General features: G+C 37.5%; 1 protein-coding gene across 1 annotated transcript in view; it reads right to left on the bottom strand.

Annotated features, from left to right (window-relative positions):
* The window catches only part of ADGRA1 (adhesion G protein-coupled receptor A1), a 286,313-nt gene that overhangs the window by 176,058 nt on the left and 91,049 nt on the right, over window positions 1–19,206 (bottom strand). Inside the window, exons 3-4 of the mRNA XM_062610365.1 lie at window positions 10,222–10,293; window positions 6,323–6,394 (exon numbers count right to left, since the gene is read on the bottom strand). Coding sequence (XP_062466349.1) covers window positions 6,323–6,394; window positions 10,222–10,293 — 144 coding nt within the window. The remainder of the gene's footprint in view (window positions 1–6,322; window positions 6,395–10,221; window positions 10,294–19,206) is intronic.

The following is a 19,206-nucleotide window of genomic DNA, read 5'->3' on the forward strand; positions in this document are numbered from 1 at the left end:
GTAAGAAGTCACAGTAGTATAAACTTACCGACAGAGGACAGTCATGCTGAACTGAGGGATGGGGAAAGCAATCTGTCTAGCCTTGCATGAATGGCACCCAGAAGTCAGAAATACAGGGGGTTTCTTTTCTCTGCCTTACCCCACTGCAGCATGACAACATTTCTAATCAGATACAAATCCCAGCTTTTCCCTTAAATAGCTAGCCAGGCTTCATACAACAAAAACAGAGCACCAAGCCTGAATTCTGGTAATTCCATATGGACCAAAGGAATGCTTTACACCTGGTCAATATTTTAAGACACAGGGAAGAATGGTAAGTCGTTTCCATGGCTAATATGGCAGGGTCACAGCAGGTGTATGGGAGCTATGCACCTGAGCCAGTGTTCATTCTGTCTACTGAACCAATGCACTTCCCATAGGTCCTGCCAAATCCACCAAGGTATTTAGTGAGAACTCACCTACACTGTGCTAACCTAAAAATTCCTAACTCATATTCCATTTACAGACTTTTGGTTTCTTTTCATTGGGACCATGAAGTACAGAACCATTTTCTTCAGTGGTTTTGCCAAGTGCTGTAGTAATTGAGTTACTGACAGTTAAAAACAAAAGCCAGCAAGATGATTTTCCATATTGTTTCATATTCTTCTAGAAGTGACCTGGTTTGAAGTTTCCATATTACTAGTAATAATTAGCAAACTAAGATCATGTTCATAGGGCTGTGCAAGTCATAAAGCAATACATCTCTATGCCCAAGAAACACATAATTACAATATCTAATCTCAAAAAAAAAACAACTCCTTGTTTTTTAACAAAAGTTTCAGAAATCTTTACAGATCATCCCAATAACACAGGCATTTCTGCGCTAGATATCTGCAATACCCTGCAAATGCCTGGATCTGTCAGTTCGGAAAACTTATGTTATATATTAAAATACAGAATAATAGAATAGTTAGGGTTGGAAAAGACCTTAAGATCATCTAGTTCCAAGTCCCCTGCCATGGGCAGGGACACCTCACACTAAACCAAGTCACCCAAGGCCTCGTCCAACCTGGTCTTGAACACTGCCAGGGATGGAGCATTCACAAATTCCTTAGGCAACCCATTCAGTGCCTCACCACCCTTACAGTAAAGAGCTTCCTCCTTATATCCAATCTAAACTTCCCCTGTTTAAGTTTTAACCCGGTACCCCTTGTCCTATCACTACAGTCCCTAATGAAGAGTCCCTCTCCAGCATCCCTATAGGCCCCCTTCAGATACTGGAAGGCTGCTATGAGGTCTCCACGCAGCCTTCTCTTCTCCAGGCTGAACAGCCCCAACTTTCTCAGCCTGTCTTCATACGGGAGGTGCTCCAGTCCCCTGATCATCCTCGTGGCCCTCCTCTGGACTTGTTCCAACAGTTCCATGTCCTTTTTATGTTGAGGACACCAGAACTGCACACAACACTCCAGGTGAGGTCTCACGAGAGCAGAGTAGAGGGGCAAGATCACCTCCTTTGACCTGCTGGTCACGCTCCTTTTGATGCAACCCAGGATACAGTTGGCTTTCTGGGCTGCAAGCGCACACTGCCAGCCCATGTTCATTTTCTCATCAACCAACACCCCCAAGTCCTTCTCCACAGGGCAGCTCTGAATCTCTTCTCTGCCCAACCTGTAGCTGTGCCTGGGATTGCTCCAGTCCAAATGCATGACATTGTGAAATTCCACTGATTCACGTATCCTAAAAGCCCACACTACCTTGGTTTTAAGAGGACATTTGTTCTAAAAACATCTGTATCACGTAGTTTGCAAACATTTCAAACATATATTAATGCACTCCAAAGCTGATAGCACTTACAACACCATTACCTTAGTCCATTAGCAGAAACAGAGGCTTTCTGTTTTATCAGAGGTAAAATGGTTTAGTCTTACATACAAGGTCCTACACTTTTTCTCATATACCAAATACTCTTGTGCTTTTACAGAAATTAATAAAATAGTTTTGCCAAAAACTTTAATATAAATGACAAACGCTGTAAAACAAAGGGAGTTATGCATCTCAAAGGGCCATTCTGAGGCAAAATACAGGTAGGAGCTGGAGTATATGAATATGAAAAATGCTTCACTCTTACAAGCAGTATTAAAAATCAAAACCTGAATGCAAGGGTGATTGATCTGTGCAAAAAGACTGGGATAGGAAGCATAAAAAATGACAACAGAAATACAGAGAGGGCAGGTTAGGGTGCATTTTTTTTTTATATTGCTGAAATGGAATCTGATTCACTATGTCACTGGTTTTGTGCTTTATTTGTGGCACCATACAAAGTGATTAGCTGCTTCAGCGGCAGCAAGAAAGTCACACAAGAATTTATGGTATAGTATTATCATAAAGGTAACGGCTGCTGCTGATTCAGAGAAGGAATGAAGAATAAATCAGATATACTTTAATCAAACAATTGGAAATAAGAAAGAAGTTCTGTTTCAAACTTCCAGAAGGGAGATCCAGCAGTAGCTACTTGTTGAAACAGATTTAAGGGTGCAACATTTCAGAACCTGAAGAACTAACTTATGCTCCATCCCTGGCTGTGTTCAGAGGATAGAGCCTTGGGTGACATGGTCTAGTGTGTGGTGTCCCTGCCCATGGCAGGGGGGTTGGAATCAGATGACCTTAAGGTCCTTTCCAACCCTAACTATTCTATGATTTCATGAGTCGATGGGGGACTAAAGAAATGAAATCTGATATATCAGTACAGTGGCATCATCCCAGTATTTCACAGCTCTTGATACTTCAATCAAATATAAACAGAATTAATGTGGATGGCAGCTCCATTACCTAGCAAAAATATGTTTGCATACATAATTCTAGAACAAACCACTGAAACATGGCCACTGAGGGGCCAAAGGAGATTTGGAAGATTTGTTGCATTTAATTATGTCACTCCTAGTTAGAATACATGCACCTCATCACAGCATAAACACAGCCAAAGGGTAATATATAAGCCAAAAAAGTTAAGCTAATATCTTAGAAGACAAAATAAATCTTCTCTTGTACTGTCTGAGGCACTGCCAGCTGCATCTGTCATGGTGTGAATGCATTTTGGAGTAATTTTCCAGAGTACAATTCATCAAATCCAAGAAGGTGCAAAAATTAGATCAGTCTCAAGGAACATAATCACAACTTACTGGCTGCAGTAATTTCAGGAGCTGTGTGAAATTTTAGATTTCATTAGTAACTGGAAATTCAATTCCTATTCACTGAAATACCCACCCTGACTTCAATCAGAGTAAAAGTCTTCTTTACTACATTAGCAGGAAGCTTACAATTTTTATGGTTTCTGTATGTGTACATGCTTTCAAAACAATACTAGATGATACTACTAATTAATCTCAAGAATTTCTAAAATAGAATGAACAAACCCAGCAAGCCCTCTGAAGAGTGTTTGTATTACCCCTGAAAGCTCAGGCTATTCTCATCCTTCATTTTAGCAATGTATAAAGTATTGAAACATACCTTTACCATAGTTTAGATAATATGCATTACATCATTTGGTTAAATATCCTATTTTGGTTTGGGCCTAGAGCTGATTTTTCAGCCCTATTTTTTTTTTTTTTTAAACTGAATTAGATTTACAGGATTGAGTGAAATACACTGTGTTATTTTCACCTGGTATTCGTGCTTGTAAACAGCATAAGAAAATCTCATCTCTGTACTTCACAGAAGGTGCATGTGAAGATTTATGTCCTTTGGTCCTTTCAGTGGACTCACGGCTCTCCCTACTGGTTTTTGGTAACAGCCTGCAAAGATCCTTCTGTAATTCACCTCTGCTAACATAATACAGGAGAGCTCTAATTATCACAATCAACAGCTGCATGAATCAACGTATATGCATATATCTTTATATTGCTCCTTCAGTAACCTAAAGCACATTTGATGGCTCTGAAACCAGTTCCATGTTTAAGAACTTGTCATCTTTTCCCTAGTACAATTGCATACACTGATGTTACACTAAGTAAATACTTCTCCATAACCTTTTCAGAGAACAGCTTTCTCATAGGCCTGAAAAGACAAGTAAACACAATTCAGAGCCATCAGTAGCAACAGAAAAATGTCTTACTGCATTTTAAACACATCTAAAAAGTCTGATTCTGGGAACTCTGCATGAACTTCCAAGGAGAATAAAAGCCACGAAGTGCTAGAAAAGTACCAGGTGGCATTAGCTTGCAGTCAATGAACAATCACCAGTTTTTACACCAGAGGCAAATCAAAATCCCAGCTCACATAATTACTATCAGCGTTATGTTATTATATGAGATTTCTGAGATTGAGGAACAAATGACATTATGAACAGTAGGAAACTGTTTCTCTTGATTGAGATTGTAGTTTTATTTCTTCACAAAATATTCACTGACCAACAGTAATGGTACTCTTGACTTTGGTTTGGCAAGGAGGACAGTCCTTACAAAAGAGAAAGTCATAACTTTTGACATAGCAGTCATGAACTGATTTACTTTGGATAAAAGGGGAATTTAAACTTATCTGTTACTGTGCCTCTGATTTCCAAAGGTCAGGCTTTTGGAGGGGAAAAAAAAAAAAGTAACTAGTGAAGAACTACAAAAGTGCATGAACTGGAATGCAGAACAGCCCCATTTGTTCAGTCAGTGGTAGAAAGGCAATTTAAAACCCATACAGGAAAAATGTGAGATAGACTAAATGGATCAATAACCAAATCTTGTAGCTTGAAAAATTAATTCAAGATTTAAAAAGATCAAAGGAATACAGAGACTATAATGAACAGGAAAAGGTTAGCAAAAAGACAATGCATGGAGGGAAGATAAGAAATGTCAAAATTTAAGTTGGAAAATACACTAAAACTTGGTGCAAAAGATATTTTAATAATATTACTGTATTACAAGTGAGAAATTGTTGTGTTTCCTTACCATCACAAGACTGAAATTCTGTATTTAACTGCTAACTAGCCTTTATGCCGGAGTCTGGAAGATTTACAAATGCAGTTTTTAGACATATATTCCTGAGCATCTAGAAGTGCCTTCCACTAAATGAGGTGACTTCTCTATTTTGAATTAAACATACCCCTATAGTAATCTAGCTATATAGTCACAGCCATGTTCACTGTGCACAACAAAAGGAGACCCAGCAATTCTCAATAGGTAACTTGGGCTTGCCCAAATTTGCCAAGTATCTGAGATGAGTAAAAAGGGGGGCAGTATGCAGCTGTTCAGCAACATGCTATCAAAGCTCCTCCCATCATCTGTTCTCACTTGGTTTCATCAGAGAAGATCTGGCATAGTTACTCTCATTAACGTGATCAGTAAGCATACCAGATTTCAGCCTTTTACCTGGTGTCATCTTGACCTCATGGCAGATCTTTCTAGAAAGATTTCCCTGTTTTTCCAAGGAAATGCCAGAACTGGCTAGAGAAGAAGAAAATAAAGTGCGAGACTTGTAACACACTATGATGAAGTATAGGAATTTACTTCCCATTCAGGAAAAAAGACAATTATGAAAGAATTTAGGGAGTCCTCCTGGGTTTGGCCAAATGTCCATTTAAACCAGGCTCCTTCCTATGAATTGTCCCTTTCCCAACCAGGAAAGTCACAGCCAACTAACTCCTAATACTTGCCTATGCTGTACCACACCTTTGGCTGCTCCTTGTCCTTCTCTGAACCTTTTCTGGTTTTGGTCATCTTTTTGGTCAAGAATGCATGTTGTTTGCTTTTTTCCCCATAGTACAATGGATGTTCTCCAATCTGTTCTCTCTTCTGCTAATAATAACCCCGAATTATTTTCTTAAGTGATACTGAGCAGATGTTTTTATGGCATTACCTACTACCATCTCAAAACATCTTTACTGCCTTTTAATGGCTAGCTCAGAACAGATTTGCTGGTTTTCCCCCTTGCATCATTTAATATTTATCTACATTAAATTTCATATCCCATTTTACTGCCTAGTCTTGGAGTCCTGAACGTTACTTCTGTCCTCCTTCAAAATCAACCGCTCCTTCTATTTCTCTGGTTAACCTAGTATCTACTAGAAAACTCTTGTCATCACACATTTCATCTCTTCTTCCAGGTTATCTGATTCTCCCTATCTACTATCATAATCTCATATTTTCTGAGCGCTTTTTCTAGAATAGCCTGATAATCTATTTTGCCATTTAAAATATCAAGTCATCACAATCAAAGGCTCAGGAGATGGTTGGTTTGTTTTTTTTTGTACAAATCCTGTAATTTTCTTAGAATGAGTGTTTATTTCCAGCTGTACTCAGGTAAGCAATATGATAGTCTGGATTCCTCTTGTTTAAAACAAAAGTGGTATTATACTCACAGTTTGTGAAGACTGTTAAGACCAACAAACATTTCTGGTGTTAGGCAACCAATTCTGTTATTTGAAAGATCCCTGGAAAAAAAAAAAACAAAACCCATTAAACATTAGAGCTTATTTATATACACATCTATGTAATCACATAGAGCCTCTTTATTTTTAACAGTTTAGGAGTTAGAGACAAATGAGAAATAAATGTAACTGAATTAAATAGACTTAGCAACTTTCATATTAACATTATTAACCAATATTTCACAATTAAACTTATCATACTGCAACTTATACTAATTGCATTAAAATGTGATTTTTACATAAGTAGCAAATAAAAAGCAGAAAATATTTGCAAGATAAAGAATTTCCTTTCTCAAAGTTATTAGCACCTGTTTACTTATGAAAAATACTATGCATTTTGTGGCATGCAATATTCAGCCAAAATTGACCTATTTTTACTGTGTACTAATATCTCATCTCATTGATAGCATCTGTTCTTGTTGAAGAGATCATGGAAACCAGAGGGCAAATATTTTTTGAGCTAGTAAGGTCAGTCTTGATAAGCATTTGGCAAGCTCTTTTAAGAGCAATATAGTGGCTGTGTCAGAACAGAAACAGTACTAGGCATTATGATCCATAACTCTTGTCTGCAGAAAGGTGAATGAATGTTTTCTGAACAAGTCATACATACAACATAATGTACAGGATACTTACAGGAAGGAGACAAAAATATGTATGAACAATTATGTTGTGATAACAACATGAATACTGCCTCTTGGTGCATTCTGAACTAGTGTCTAATTTTTACATATCTAGTTTTCAACCCTGACTCAAATTTTCCTTCTTACCAAGTACAGGTTTTTATAAATAACTGCAGTAATGTAAGAATCTTAAGTGATTATACATCCATTAAAATGTTAAAATTGATCTGAATATATTTTCCTTCTATAGTGAATGGTAGTCTTCCAATTCCTTTGTTACATTGTGCATATTCCCTATTTTCTATTGTTACAGGAGAGCACTAAAGTAATCAAACAGGACAATAAAGGTTGTAGTTTGACAAATCCAGTTATTGCTTTCATGGAGATATATCCAATAAGATAAAATGTGAAGGCAACTTCTTTAGAATTCACTACAAAGTCTTCTTCTATCAGGCAAAGAATACATTAGAATGAAAATGTTTCTTAAATGTTTATCAGGGATATTAAGTGAGAAACTAATGTAGGTAACAACACAGCGCAATAATTACATATTAAGCATTACTCTTTAAGTTCTCCTAACGAAAGCTACATTTAAAAAATCTAACAATACAATTTTAAGACAAACAAACATAGATGCATATACCTATATGTACATCTATATATCTTTCTATTAGAAGAGGTAAACAGTAAGCAAGAACCTACTCAAAATTCTTGGTTGGGTAATGCTTTACTTCTGCCTAAGCAAAGTCTGAGCACATATGAAAGAAATGTGTCAGTATGCCAGACGTAACTTGGGTAGCAAAAGTAAATTTAATCTGAACTAATCAAAACAGGTGCATATTTCCATAAGAGCAGCACACAGAAAAAAATTGTATTTTCATCAAAGTGAAAGGCTAAATACCCATTTCTCAAAGTTTATTTCAATGAGTGTTATTTTCACAATTATATATATGGCAGCAGCTGAAATCTCTGCATTGTAAAATATGTTTTCTAAACAAACATTAGTAAAAAGAAAAGACAAGTTTGCTGCACATTCCTCCAGACTAATACATGTTCTATAAGACGTAATTCAATTCATAATGTACAAAGCTGGTGTTCCTGTTCAGGAGTAAGACATTTAACTTACTAATGCTGACTTGCAAAATTGATTTTAAGAGAAAACAAACCTCATCTCTGTTGAATAGCCATGTGCCATAATTTTATTGCTTCATAATTTTCAATTTTCATCAATTCTGTATGTACCTCGTTGAGTAAACCCTTGAAATGATTCGGCTTGTCATTCAAACCCAAATTATAACTGTTCCCCAAATCATTCACAGAAAACATTTTGATGCTGACAGCCTGCAGTTTGTCTGTCTGACTTGCCATACCCATATCTCTTGCCATTGCCCATAATAAATCAGCTTCTGCTTTTCACAGCATCATTTATATTTTAGATGTGAAATAAATTGTGAACGTAAAGCACAGTGTTAAAATAATTGCTGTATTCAGCATTCAACAGGAGTTTACACTACTTACTCCTTTTGTTCAACTGCCTCTCCCCTACAGTTGCAGTAATGAAGTGCAGAGATGTTCTTGTTCACCATGTTTACACCGATTTGTATCTTTTAGGTGGCAGGACAGCAATTAGTTGATTCCTTGTCTCTAGATTGCTCCCAGTGTTATTTGTTCATATCACCAACAGAGCTGGGTTTTTTAAGATCTAGCATGATAAATCTCAACATTGCCATTCCTAGTTTGCTGAAGTCTTTTCTTCTCACTTTTCCCAGTGCCTAATGACTTCCCCTTCCTTGACTCGTCTCCCCTGACTGACCTAAGGCTCCACTTGTGCAGTCTTCAGATGTGCAGACCATGACTTGCCCAGGTTTCCTGGTTTTCCCACAAGAGGTCAGGGTTGTGTTATTAGAATATGCAGCCAAAGCAACAATTACAGCTCAGTTTGATCATTTCATTGTATTGTTATCCCTGTATACAGAGTAAGCAAGAAAGTTTCACCTAATGTTTTTCTTTGTATTAGAAATATATACACTACTCTGGCTTCATCATTGCCATGTCATTTGTTTTCTAACACACTTAAAACTTACTGGTTGGTGTTAGAAAATACTGCTACCCACACAATCACGAATGGAAATCTTTTACTTAGGTTGTGCAGTGTTCCCTGCATGTAGCAGTTAGGGGAATCCAGCCTCAGAAGAAAAAAGCAGAAGAATTTGTAAATTTCCTTTTCTTTTTCTGTGGATTTGCATTCTTTCTCATCTAAATATTCCCATTCCACAAAAATAATCAGTGTTTTCTCATGTGTTTTCTCATCACACATAAGACAGCATACACGATGTCTAGGCAGATTTTTTGAACGTGCTGATGTCCTGGTTAGTCAGGACATGGACATTTGGATGCCATCACTCAGAAAATTATAAATTAAAAGAGTTCATCTCACTTTTCATTTAGGCTAGGTAGAAATAAGGAGGGTCTGTAGTCCTTGTTAATTAAAAGCAAAAAGGCCCTCTTATAGGATCTTAGTAACTTCTACATATGTAGTTTAAAACCAGTGCTTTCAAAAGTACTAAAAGGACATTTTCAAAGAGAGGAATGAAAGAATGATGAACAGGAAATACATTACATAAGCCTTGTTTCCACTGAAAACTATGTTAAAAATAAAAAATATCAAGCAGAGTCAATGTGAGAGGCGTGAAAATGGTAGACAAATTCTAAAGCATGGCCGTTTCCTTTCTAAGAGTTCATTTTACAGACCTGGTCTGTGGTAAAAGTAAAGTAGAACTTACATAATGAAAAAACACAGCATAGCACAAAACATAGCTTACACATACTTAAACCACTCAGTTTTATTTGTGATTAATGTCTCCAGTAAAATGCTGTCTCTTAAGTAATTGATTAGGCATGTTTTTTAACTTTGTAGATGTACTTGTTAGGATATTTATTGGAGAGCAAATAGATAATTTTAAATGGGAAAGGGTAAAAAAGGGGGGGAATTTAAAAAAAAAAACACAACAAAACCAAACAAGCAAAGAAAAAAATAAAAAAGCAAAACAAAAAGCCATAGTAAATTTCAAAAAGCATAGTGCGTGATTTCCATTTTACAGCCAGTGCCCTTATGTGATTATTGCTTGGTGGCCTATTTGAGTTGCCCAAGGATAGAAATGTCGATACAAACACAATTTTCAGAATAATTCAGATGGAATTAATACTCACAGGCGTTTCAGTTCTGAAAGTCCATAGAAGGCCCCTGGCTCAATTGTGCTGATCAAATTATTCTTCAGATCTCTAGAGAGACATAATAGGAGGAGCAATTAATTATCACTTTACCTACCCTTATATACAAGGTGTGTGAAATGCAATGCAATTCTTAACCTTTGTCATAGGTAAAACCAGGAATGAATTTCTTTTAAATCATAACATAAAAAACATTGCAGCATTTGCAGCTTATAAAAATATACTTTCCCAAGTAAGATGGTTAAGATTAGACATTAAAAAAAAAAAAAACAAAAAAAAACAAACCAAAAGAACTGCTTGCTTTAATTCTTCTCCTATTTATACTTCTCAAAACAAGCTTACCAGCTGTTTTGCCCTAGGAAAGATATTTTAATCAATGAGTGAATAAAATAGTCAGCAGAGCAAGAGCTTTTTAGTTGGCTTATTCATTGTGCTGTGCACTTTACACTTGATAAATTTCTCATTTCCACCTAATACAGGCAAAGCAGGTGGCACGTGAGACATGAACAGACAGGTCTGGTTTCTGTCCTGAAACACAAGTGATTTCTCATATTTGGCAGATAGGTGCTTCATTTTGCACTTGCTGACAATTCAGAAGATCAGTTCTTGCACGGATAAAGAATATTTCACTGGCATTAGTAATCTCATCTGTTCCTGGCACAGTGCTTGGGGACATGACATTGCTTTCAGCTGAGTCCCCACAGAGATTTAGTGCTGAATTGTCTCAAGACTCTAGTGATGTGAGCCCTGAGGAAATGCCTTCAGTGAAATTAGATAAGCAGGCCTAGGAGATAAATGCTGTAAATTCTTCTAGAGTCAGTGTTCATCTTCTGACAATTTGCAATTCATAGGCAATGACTGGTGCATGGTAGTATCAGTGTTTCTCAGACTGGCCACTTCCAGGATATTACAGCACATGCACTGCTTGACTCTGCCAAAGTATGGATGTATCAAGAGTCATGAGTCATCTTATTTATGACTTTTTATTTTATTGCAAATAAAATGCACAGTAGGTGAAATCTTTGTTCCACAAGCTGTGATTGCCCTCAATAGCGCAAAACTTCATCCCAAATGGTCAGTTCATATTTTAATTTCAAAATCAAAATCATTAACAAATAATTCTGTATTTTGTAGTAGTTTTTTCCAGATTTTCTAAACAGAATTACAAAAAGTTGTGCATCATACCCATTTCATTTTAGTGAGGATGCTGATGAGTGCTACGTTCCTAACAAAGATAGGGGCTCTTAATGGTCAAGTTCAGCTTTCAGCTTGGACCATGCAACACTGAGTCATTAAGAAGGTGACAAGACATTCTGATATATGCACAAGATGCTTTGTCTTACATATAAGAAATGCAGAGCTACCAAAGGCACAGCAGACCAAGACTGTAATTTTGATGGGGAAAAAACCCACAACCCACCAACAAACTGGAATATCGGTTTAATTTAGAAAATATAGATATTCAGTTGCTTCAGATGTAAAATCCTAACTGTAAACAAGAATCAAGATAATCACTTAGATTTTGTTAAAGTTTACTCAGCTCAAAGTTTATGCTGCATAAATCACTGAGGCATGATACAAAGGAATGACAGATGGCAATGTCACCTGTTCAGTAAATTTAGATTACCATTTCTTCTTTGTTCCAGCTTGGCCTACATAAATACTTTACAATGACTATGTGTTTTACTTGATCTTGTGATGTTATTGTAAAAAAGCAAAGGACCAGAAGAAAGATAGGAAAACTGAAATCAAACAATAGTCTATGTTTTGAGTCTTGAAAATGTAAGTAGTGAAAGCATATAGGTTTACTTATTAAGAATGCCTGTGATTAAGTGGTTAACTGAAGTTACAAGCATTTATAAAGCTATGAAATACATCGGAGCTTATAGCCATGTCTGAACTCGGAGTTCTAGTTTCTTCCTGTTTTCATCTTAGCTTGTTTTAGATCATAGAATCATAGAATAGTTAGGGTTGAAAAGGACCTTAAGATCATCTAGTTCCAAGCCCCCTGCCATGGGCAGGAACACCTTACACTAAACCATCTCACCCAAGGCCTCGTCCAACCTGGCCTTGAACACTGCCAGGGATGGAGCATTCACAACCTCCCTGGGCAACCCATTCCAGTGCCTCACCACCCTAACAGGAAAGAATTTCCTCCTTACATCCAATCTAAACCTCCCCTGTTTAAGTTTTAACCCGGTACCCCTTGTCCTATCACTACAGTCCCTAACGAAGAGTCCCTCTCCAGCATCCCTATAGGCCCCCTTCAGATACTGGAAGGCTGCTATGAGGTCTCCACGCAGCCTTCTCTTCTCCAGGCTGAACAGCCCCAACTTTCTCAGCCTGTCTTCATACGGGAGGTGCTCCAGTCCCCTGATCATCCTCGTGGCCCTTCTCTGGACTTGTTCCAACAGCTCCATGTCCTTTTTATGTTGAGGACACCAGAACTGCACACAACACTCCAGGTGAGGTCTCACGAGAGCAGAGTAGAGGGGCAGGATCACCTCCTTCGACCTGCTGGTCACACTCCTTTTGATGCAGCCCAGGATACGGTTGGCTTTCTGGGCTGCAAGCGCACACTGCCAGCTCATGTTCATTTTCTCATCAGTCAGCACCCCCAAGTCCTTCTTCGCAGGGCTGCTCTGAATCTCTTCTCTGCCCAACCTGCAGCTGTGCCTGGGATTGCTCCGACCCAGGTGTAGGACCTTGCACTTGGCATGGTTAAATTTCATAAGGTTGGCATCAGCCCACCTCACAACATGTCAAGGTCCCTCTGGATGGCATTCCTTCCCTCCAGCGTATCAACTGAACCACACAGCTTGGTTTCATCAGCAAACTTGCTGAGGGCGCACTCAATCCCACTGTCCATGTCGGCGACAAAGATTTTAAACAAGACCAGTGCCAACACCGATCCCTGAGGGACGCCACTCATTAATGGTCTCCAGCTGGACACTGAGCCATTGACCACAACTCTTTGTGTGCAGCTATCAAGCCAGTTCTTTATCCACCGAGTGGTCCATCTATCAAATTGATGTATTTCAAAGTTCCTTTTTTTCCAGTTGCTTTTTTCACTAACAAACTGTTAACACTAACACTAACAAACCATTTCACTAACAAACCATTAACATTATGCAAAGAATGGGCTCATCTCAGCCCAACACAAATAGAATGCATATTACAAGAACATACTATACATACTACAAGAACATAAAGATGCACCAACTAGTCCAGCTGTCCATTATCAATGCAACTTTTAAACAGTGATGTAAGAATATATCCATATATAAATACTTTAAGCATGCACATTACATGTCATAGGTCATTTGTATTTGCTGGAGCCACAACAGCAGTCTCTCACTCATTGCTAAGCTAGTAATAAGCATAGAACCCAGAAGTACTTCCTTCTGTACTGCTCCGGTGCAGTACAAAGATAAGTATGTCTGTACTGCCTGGGAAAGGGAGTGATTCAGAGCCCATGAATTTCCCCATAGTCTGAAGAAACCAGCAATATGAGTCAGAGGCAAGGGTAGAAAAGGTGGCACAGGGGCAAGGGGGGCAGGCAGAAGGGAGAGTGTCAAAGTGTCCACTCAGGAGACAGGTGAAGACAGCAAAAGGGGCAGAGCTTGGTCGAGGACCTTGATGGTGATTTGGGCATTCATAAGAAAGCTGCACAGTCTGTGACTAATTTCAGGCACAGAAAGCTCTTTCCTTTCTCCTGGAAATCACAAATAATGGCAGAAATACAACATCAAGGTTGGTGCTTGCACTGATTCTTATCTGTCAAAGCATAGAAGAACCCCACAGACAACAGAGAGGAATCAGTGGCTACAGCCATCCTCCTGTGGCTATTCTGCCCTTCTCCCTATTCTCTAATCCAGGCAAAGCAGTTTTCTTCCTTAATTTGTCCTCTTCCCTTCTACTGTATGTGGATAAAAGGGACAGTAGCTGATTTAATCACAAAGGAAATAAGGGATCTTATGAAAACACTCTCTAAGAATTGGAAGAAGCTTTGGGGCTTGGTCGTTTGGGGTTTTTCTCTTGGTTTTGTTTTCCAAATTTTGTGATCAAAAATTTTCGTCTTAGTTCCCTGATACCAGCAGCAGCTACCAGATTCATCTTTCTTCTGCCTTTCTCTGCTCAAGAAGTTACGACATTGCTTTAACTCCAAATTTGCCACACCTTCTCAGACACAAAACTTTCATACAAAACTTTTGCAGTCTTCTCTGAAGTCCCATCAATTTGCAAAGACATGTCAATATAATTGTAAAAGCTAATCTACTTGAGTGTGTTTCCTGTTGATGATTTAGGATTTTTGCTGTGTGGGTGAGCAAAGCCTCATTTTTATTAATCTTCAAGTATTCCATACTCCGGTTCAGTTCACACCAAACATTAGGGCTTAGCTTTCTCTAGGCAGCACTACTGCTTGTATAATATGTTAAATATGTGACTACTAAGGCTGAAGAAAGTTCTTTAACTTGCAGAAATGAGTCTGCATGGAAAAGTCTGAAAGGATGCTGTTCTTATGTGAACTCTGTATACTAAAAACTTAAAAGACGAACAAACATACCAAAACCCAAATCCAATACTATAAATCCTTTGGATCTATGCTGATTTACACTGTGACACATTTGAAAACCACTTAAGAAGCATAGTTTGGAGCAAATATCCACATTTTAGGCAGAGGAAACTGACAGGTTTAATTATCAATCTTTGTACCAATTACGAACATTCTGTTAACTCACAACTCATCTAAATGCTCTACAAGTTCTAAGTAAGAGAAGTGATCATCTCTTATAGCAAACAGCAAACAAATATAAAAGAGTCAGTATGAGTAGTGAACTGTAAGCAAGTTTTAATGCCAGTCAAAATAACCAAGTAGACAAAAGGTCTCCCATTTACTGCGATCCTCTATGTTCTAGTTTATGGAAACTCTGCACCGTTTCCCCGTAACTTGTAACCACATAGGAAAAAACAGTATAATCCTAAACTATCATCTACAGGAAGAAAAAAAGCCAGTTTAATGTTAGTAGAAGGCAGACCATTTCAAGGAAAAGTGTCCATCACTTGCACTGTCCCAAACAAGACATCTGGTCTCCTTATTTTGGAAATTACACTTAAATTAGGTAGGTCATTTTAGTAAGGATATTCTCAGAAAATTGTAGATGATTATACTACCCACAGCCCTGGCACTTTCTTAGCAATTAGTATTATTCCATAATGTTCCCATATACTTCTGGCTTAACAAAATAGATGTTTTCTTTCTAGTTCTCCTTGATAACTAAAATGTGATTAAAATAAAATTATCACAACTGTTAATTGCTTCTAATTCTTACTTCCACATTAGGAAAATCTATTAGCTTGCCTCTCACTTGTATTTTTTACAAAAGTACTTTCATTAAAATACTAAATTAGGTTCTCCCATTTCCTAATTTTAGCAGAGACTTTGTTATAGTGAAGCCTTATGGCAATGAGTATCAACTTTCACTGAGCTAAATAAAGAAACCAGAGTAAATTTGGTTGTATGTTTACATTTTTTCCCCAAGAGCTACTGCTGAGGTTTGGCAAAAGGTCATGATCCAAGGCATGCCAAACAGCAGCCCAGCCTGGGCCACACACATACACATATGAATACATAGCATGCAAGTGATTTTAACACCAGCCAAAAGCAAGAGAAAAGGGAAAGAACCCCAGTATCATAATACTAAATGACCACAGCATGACCCAATTAACGTCCAAAATGAAAGCATTTTCTAACTAACAGTTATGGTTTTGCATCATTTCTGATGTAGCATTCTAACTTTAAAGTATCCATTCTGAATCTGAATGACGTGTCATTAGTGGTGTGGGTGTATATATCTAGTGGCGTGACCTGAAAATAAATTAAAACCAAGTGCCTTGTAACAAGTACGGATAGATGGAAGCTGTATGAAGTTAGCTGTAGTCGTAACAACTGCAGCACTTATATCAAGGCTGCACAGCTGCATCAAAATAAAATGCTACAGCATTGATTGAAATGTTTCTCCTAATTTTATTAGGGTTGCTAGATATACTTGCAGCATGGTATTCCAATCTTAACAAGACCTGAATAAATAAACCAACAATGTAGGATGAACCATGTTATCATTAAAAACCAATCTCAGATGGTTTCAGTAACTTAACAGAATGGAGCTTCCTTTTCAAATACAAGTCTGAACTTACATAAATTAAATATGATAAGCATTAACCACTGCCTTCCTACATGCATGTAGATAATTTGTATGTATATGCAAATTAAAGTCCCACAGGTAAATACATGAGGTTTCTTATTACTAAGTATCACAAGCTGCTGGGAGTTTATCATCTTAGACATTAATCTTTGAACTGACTTTTACTTACTAAAGACATTTAAGAGGAGTTACCCCAACAAAAGCAGCCGACTTTAGTAGGGGAAATCTGTGTTTGAAATACTCACTTCCTGATGGCTTAGCTGAGAGGTAAATGAAACAAGAGGCTACTAATGGGACTTCACAAGAACATTTAATAGCTACTCCAGGCCTCTCAGCTATTAGGCCTCTTCCATGGCCAAATCCCTGATTATCTAAATGTGTTCTTGAGATGCTTGATGCTTCAAGTTCACAGTATGCACTTACGCAGTACATAGTGGGAAAAATTGCTAAAACATAGACAGTCCATTAACAAAACAATTAATCTTAAACTACGTTCTGACACTTTGGGTATTTTATACCAATGTCTGTGGCTTCAGACACTGTAGATTCTTCCCCCAGCTTACAATATACGTACTGTAGATATTTTGAATACATATTCATAACAAGAATGTTCAACTAATTCCAGTACTTCATTCAAATTCCTGACATCGATACATCTTTCATAAAAAATTATAGGTTGTACCAAGAGGACATCTGTGTTTAGAAAGCTGTCATTATGGTGCTGCAAACTTTCCAAAAAAGCCCTGAGAAGAGCAATCAGTTGTTGGGCAGATGCCAAATGCCAGTGAAATATGACTGACTTTCCACATTTTGCATATTACTATGAAACAACAACAGAAGAAAAAAAAAAAAAGAAAAGGGTTACATCTACCACTTTTCTTTCTCATGCAAAATATTCCAGCTAAACTAATTGACACCTTTGACCAAGAAATGAATGCAGACCTGGAACCCTTGAAGAGGATTCACTCCTAAAACATTATTATTATGATATAGAGGTAGGAAAGAGGCATGAGAGGCATTATGAAAGCCAACATTTAGCACCTGTCCTGCAGTCACAAGGGAAACTGTCAGGGTCAGCAGTCCTGGAGACAGAAATAAAGAATTAAGATGGCATTGGTAAAATATGTTTGAAGACATTTCAGATGCACTCATCTGTACAGTACCTATCAGGACCCAGTGACTCATTATTATATTTTGGTGTCCTGGATATTATTAAAAATTATTTTCATCACCATTGTTGGAGAATGCATTGTTGGTCACACACTGTAGACAGAGAAACAGGCAGGTTAAGCGATATCCATTATCTGGTATCATAATCAGTAAATGACGCACTCCCATGAAACTCCAGAGGTCTTGTTTGGTTTTGGTTTTTATGACGAAAGTGAATATTTTATCCACTTTCCGGAATCAGACAACTTATGGATGCACTGATGTCAAGTTTCAAGACATAAGGCTAAACTTTTTTTTTTTATATATATAATTATTCCCACAAGATAACAAACATGCACATAAACATAAAAAATAATTGTCCATTAATTACCTGCCTTTGCAGACACAGAGGCTACAGGTCTTTTTTTTGTTTAGCATGTTGGAGCATGTTGATTATGCATTTTTCCTTTAATTTGCTTTTTTAATCCAAGCCATTGCTAGATGGACTACCTAAAATAATAGACCGTAAGGACTAGACAAAATAATAACTGTTGCCCATTCAAGGCACTAATGAATGATGGGAAGTTTTAAACCAGTCCCTTGACGGCAATGATGACATATAAAACGACAGAAAGGTCATCACATTTTTGTTTTTTTTTTTAATTTAAGGACAATAACTCATTCCCATCAAACATGCTGTGGTAATTTGGCAGTTGTTCATTATTTAAAAAAATGCCTAAAAATGCTAAACAAAGTGCCAATAATGGCAGCTGAACCAAAAGAGATACAGGCTTTAGAGCAGTTTGCTTGCTCGCAGTATCCCACAGAATGTTACAACACATTACACTTTAATGGTAATAATCACAGATGAATAACATAAGGCTTCAAGTATTTTAATTGAAGGATCAGTAAATCAAGTTAGAAAAAGTGAGTAAAGAGCTTGGTAAAGCATGACAAACTTAAGTCGCAAATTTTTTGTTGATACATTTTTCTACATGTATATATATGAAAATAGCATTTAAAAATATTAATTTATCCAGTAGAAACGCTAGTTGGATTCTAAATACAGCATCAACAAATCAAAATGTGGGATAAAGATGCAAACACTTTTAGTAACTACCTTTAGTTTAGCATTTTGTTACTGATAGCTCAATATAAAACGCATTTTCAAATAAAGAAAAATCTTCTATGCTTTCCAGATTCTTTTTCCTTGGCCTGTTTTCACGAAAAGACTTCAGCAAAACATTCAAATTCCAAATACATACAACTCTTCCTATATATGTTTTCTTTTCCTGGAAAATGCCACAAAACCAAAGATATATGGTAGGGTTACGTCAGGTCTGAAAGTTATTGGCTGTGTATGTGCAAGTCAAGATGGAGTGGTTATGCTGCCCAGCAGAAGGAGTCATGTGGATTGGTTCCATGGGGCTAAAACAAGACTGAGGGGCCAGAAGCAATAAAGGCCGAGAGAAGCACATAAAGTGGATTTCAAGTCTCCTCAGCTTTGCAGGCAGCTCTGTAGAGCCAGCAGAAAATATCCATGAGTGCCGGCAATCATGTCCTGGTGTACGACAGCTTTGGCATAACGCTGATAACGATAGCAGAGCTT

Source organism: Pezoporus occidentalis, unplaced genomic scaffold (genome assembly GCF_034315485.1).
Source record: "Pezoporus occidentalis ecotype Australia unplaced genomic scaffold, CSIRO_AGI_Poc_V1 ctg147, whole genome shotgun sequence".
Taxonomy (NCBI): domain Eukaryota; kingdom Metazoa; phylum Chordata; class Aves; order Psittaciformes; family Psittacidae; genus Pezoporus; species Pezoporus occidentalis.